Source organism: Agelaius tricolor, unplaced genomic scaffold, assembly GCF_023055355.1.
Source record: "Agelaius tricolor isolate 1412-34295 unplaced genomic scaffold, bAgeTri1.0.p SCAF_43, whole genome shotgun sequence".
NCBI classification, from domain to species: Eukaryota; Metazoa; Chordata; class Aves; order Passeriformes; family Icteridae; genus Agelaius; species Agelaius tricolor.
In genome coordinates, this window is record NW_027269303.1 from 1416707 (window position 1) to 1419311 (window position 2605).

General features: G+C 55.5%; 1 protein-coding gene across 1 annotated transcript; it reads right to left on the reverse strand.

Moving 5' to 3' along the window:
- Window positions 1-254: 254 nt before the first annotated feature.
- On the reverse strand, window positions 255-1187 carry LOC139604036 (olfactory receptor 14A16-like). The gene has a single exon (XM_071455024.1). It carries the CDS (start codon window positions 1185-1187, stop codon window positions 255-257), a length of 933 nt encoding a protein of 310 aa, XP_071311125.1.
- Between the last annotated feature and the right edge of the window lie 1418 nt (window positions 1188-2605).

A 2605-nucleotide genomic window follows, 5' to 3' on the forward strand; every position in this document is an offset into this window, starting at 1 on the left:
ATCTCTGCAGAAAACTCTGCTGGGAGATCCTTTAGTTCCTCTAAAGCCATTGAGAGCACAGCCCCTCATTGACACAGTCTGTTGCCACAGGGAAGGTGGAGAGAAACAAAACACATAATGACACAAACAATGACATTTCTTTGTGGACAATCTGAAAAAACTAAAACAAAGGAACAGAACCTCCAAAATGAAACCAAGAAGAAGTATCAAAGATGATTTTTATTACAAGTGATTTGCAGAAATTGGCTAGAATTTTAATGTTTCTGAAAACATCCAGTCATCAGTCTCCCCACTGCAGCCTTGAGCTCCTGGTTCCTCAGGCTGTAGATGAGGGGGTTCAGGGCTGGAGGCACCACCGAGTACAGAACTGACAGGGCCAGATCCAGGGATGTGAAGGAGATGGAAGGGGGCTTCAGGTAGGCAACTGCTACAGTGCTGACAAACAGGGAAACAACAACCAGGTGAGGGAGGCAGGTGGAAAAGGCTTTGTACCGTCCCTGCTCAGAGGGGATCCTCAGCACAGCCCTGAAGATCTGCACATAGGAGAAAACAATGAACACAAAACAACCAAATACCAAACAGACACTAACTGTAAGAAGCCCCAGTTCCCTGAGGTAGGAGTGTGAGCAGGAGAGCTTCAGGATCTGTGGGATTTCACAGAAGAACTGGCCCAGGGCATTGCCATGGCACAGGGGCAGGGAAAATGTATTGGCTGTGTGCATGAGAGCATTGAGAAAGGCACTGGCCCAGGCAGCTGCTGCCATGTGGGCACAAGCTCTGCTGCCCAGGAGGGTCCCGTAGTGCAGGGGTTTGCAGATGGACACGTAGCGGTCGTAGCACATGATGGTCAGGAGAAAATACTCTGCTGAGATGAAAAAGGCATAAAAAAAGACCTGAGCAGCACATCCAGTGTAGGAGATGTTGCTGGTGTTCCAGAGGGAATTGTGCATGGCTTTGGGGACAGTGGTGCAGATGGAGCCCAGGTCGCTGAGGGCCAGGTTGAGCAGGAAGAAGAACATGGGCGTGTGCAGGTGGTGGCCGCAGGCTACGGCGCTGATGATGAGGCCGTTGCCCAGGAGGGCAGCCAGGGAGATGCCCAGCAAGAGGCAGAAGTGCAGGAGCTGCAGCTGCCGCGTGTCTGCCAATGCCAGCAGCAGGAAGTGCCTGATGGAGCTGCTGTTGGACATTTGCTGGGGCTGCACATGGGCACCTGTTCATGGAGAAAAGACAGTGACAAGTCAGGAGAGGCTGCTTTGGGCCAAACCTGGGCCATTCCCTGCAGACTGCCCCACTGGGACTCACCCACCCTTGTTCCTGCTCTGGGAAAACCTTCACCCAGGTCCCTGCCTGAGCTCCAGTTGTGCTGGCTGAGTGTGCCAGGAGCAGCCAGGCGTGTGTGTGGGGGCTCTCAAGGAGCCATCCCTGCCCCACTGCCCTGGGTTTGTGGCCATGGGGCAGAGAAACAAGGCTGGATATCCAGGATTTGTCAGGGGAATCACTCCTAATGCAGAAAGTCTTGGTAGCATTTGCACTCCTAAAGGAAAGTTCTAAAGGAAATAGATGGCATGAGTTGGTTTTAGGAATTGTTTTCCTACCCACATATCATTCCTGGCTCTCTGAGGTCACAAATCCCCAGCATTTCTGCTGCACTCAGAGTTTGCCACTGAGAGATGGGAGAGGCAAAGGATTCCCTGTGGCTCAGGGAAGGTGAGGGGCTGGATGGGCTTGTTCCCAACTGTCCTGGCTTTGCACCTTGGGCTGCAATCAGAGCACAATCACACTCCTGGATCACCCTGGGATACTCCAAGAGGCTGGAACTCCAAGAGATCCAGGCACAAATCTGCACCCAGGAGGGCAGCTCAGAGCCTGGCAGGGCACAGCAAGGAGATCCCTGGCTGTGCCCATGATGGGATCTCAGGGAGGGGGCTCAGCTCATTCCCCTTTGCCATGGACTGCTTTGCCCACAGCCCCACAGGTGCCAGGGAAGCTTGGACACCCCATTGCCATGGACAGCCCTGCCTGGCAGGAATGCCAAGGGCAGTGCCTGACTCAGCTGCTGCAGATGCCAGAGCCTCCCTGAGAGCAGCAGATAACAGTGCCAATGTCAGGGCAGGGCAGAACCAAGAGCAGATGTTGTGGTGCTGTGCCTGAGAGGGCAGGGCAGAGACAGCCGGGCACTCAGGACAGTGTTCCCGTGCCCAGCTGTGCCCGGCACCTCCCACACACCAACAGTGCCCTCCTGCCCCAGCCCTGCTCTCTTCAGCCCCCTCTCCTTCCCTGAGCATCTCCCTGGGCCTGGACATTCCCTCCTGAGAGGAGCCTTGTCCCTGCCAGCGCTCACAGAGCCCATCCCAGCCTGTGTGCCCTGCCTGGGGCCCTACAGAAACCTGCCTGTGTGCAGGGCCCTGGCTGGGGCAGGCTCTGTGTGCAGCTGGGCAAGGGCAGCTCAGGAGAGCCCTGCTGGGCCCTGCAAAGGTGATGCTGCTGCTGTGCAGGGCTGAGGAGTGGCTGAGGGCCCTTTGGGAGGCTCCCAGCAGAGACACTGACCACCCAAAGTTACAGTTCTGGACTCTCTGTAAAAGTTCAAACATTCCTTTGGTGATCC

Bases quoted from the DNA above. Each gene is read 5' to 3' on its own strand.
- LOC139604036 (XM_071455024.1), bottom strand. From the start codon at position 1,187: ATGTCCAACAGCAGCTCCATCAGGCACTTCCTGCTGCTGGCATTGGCA.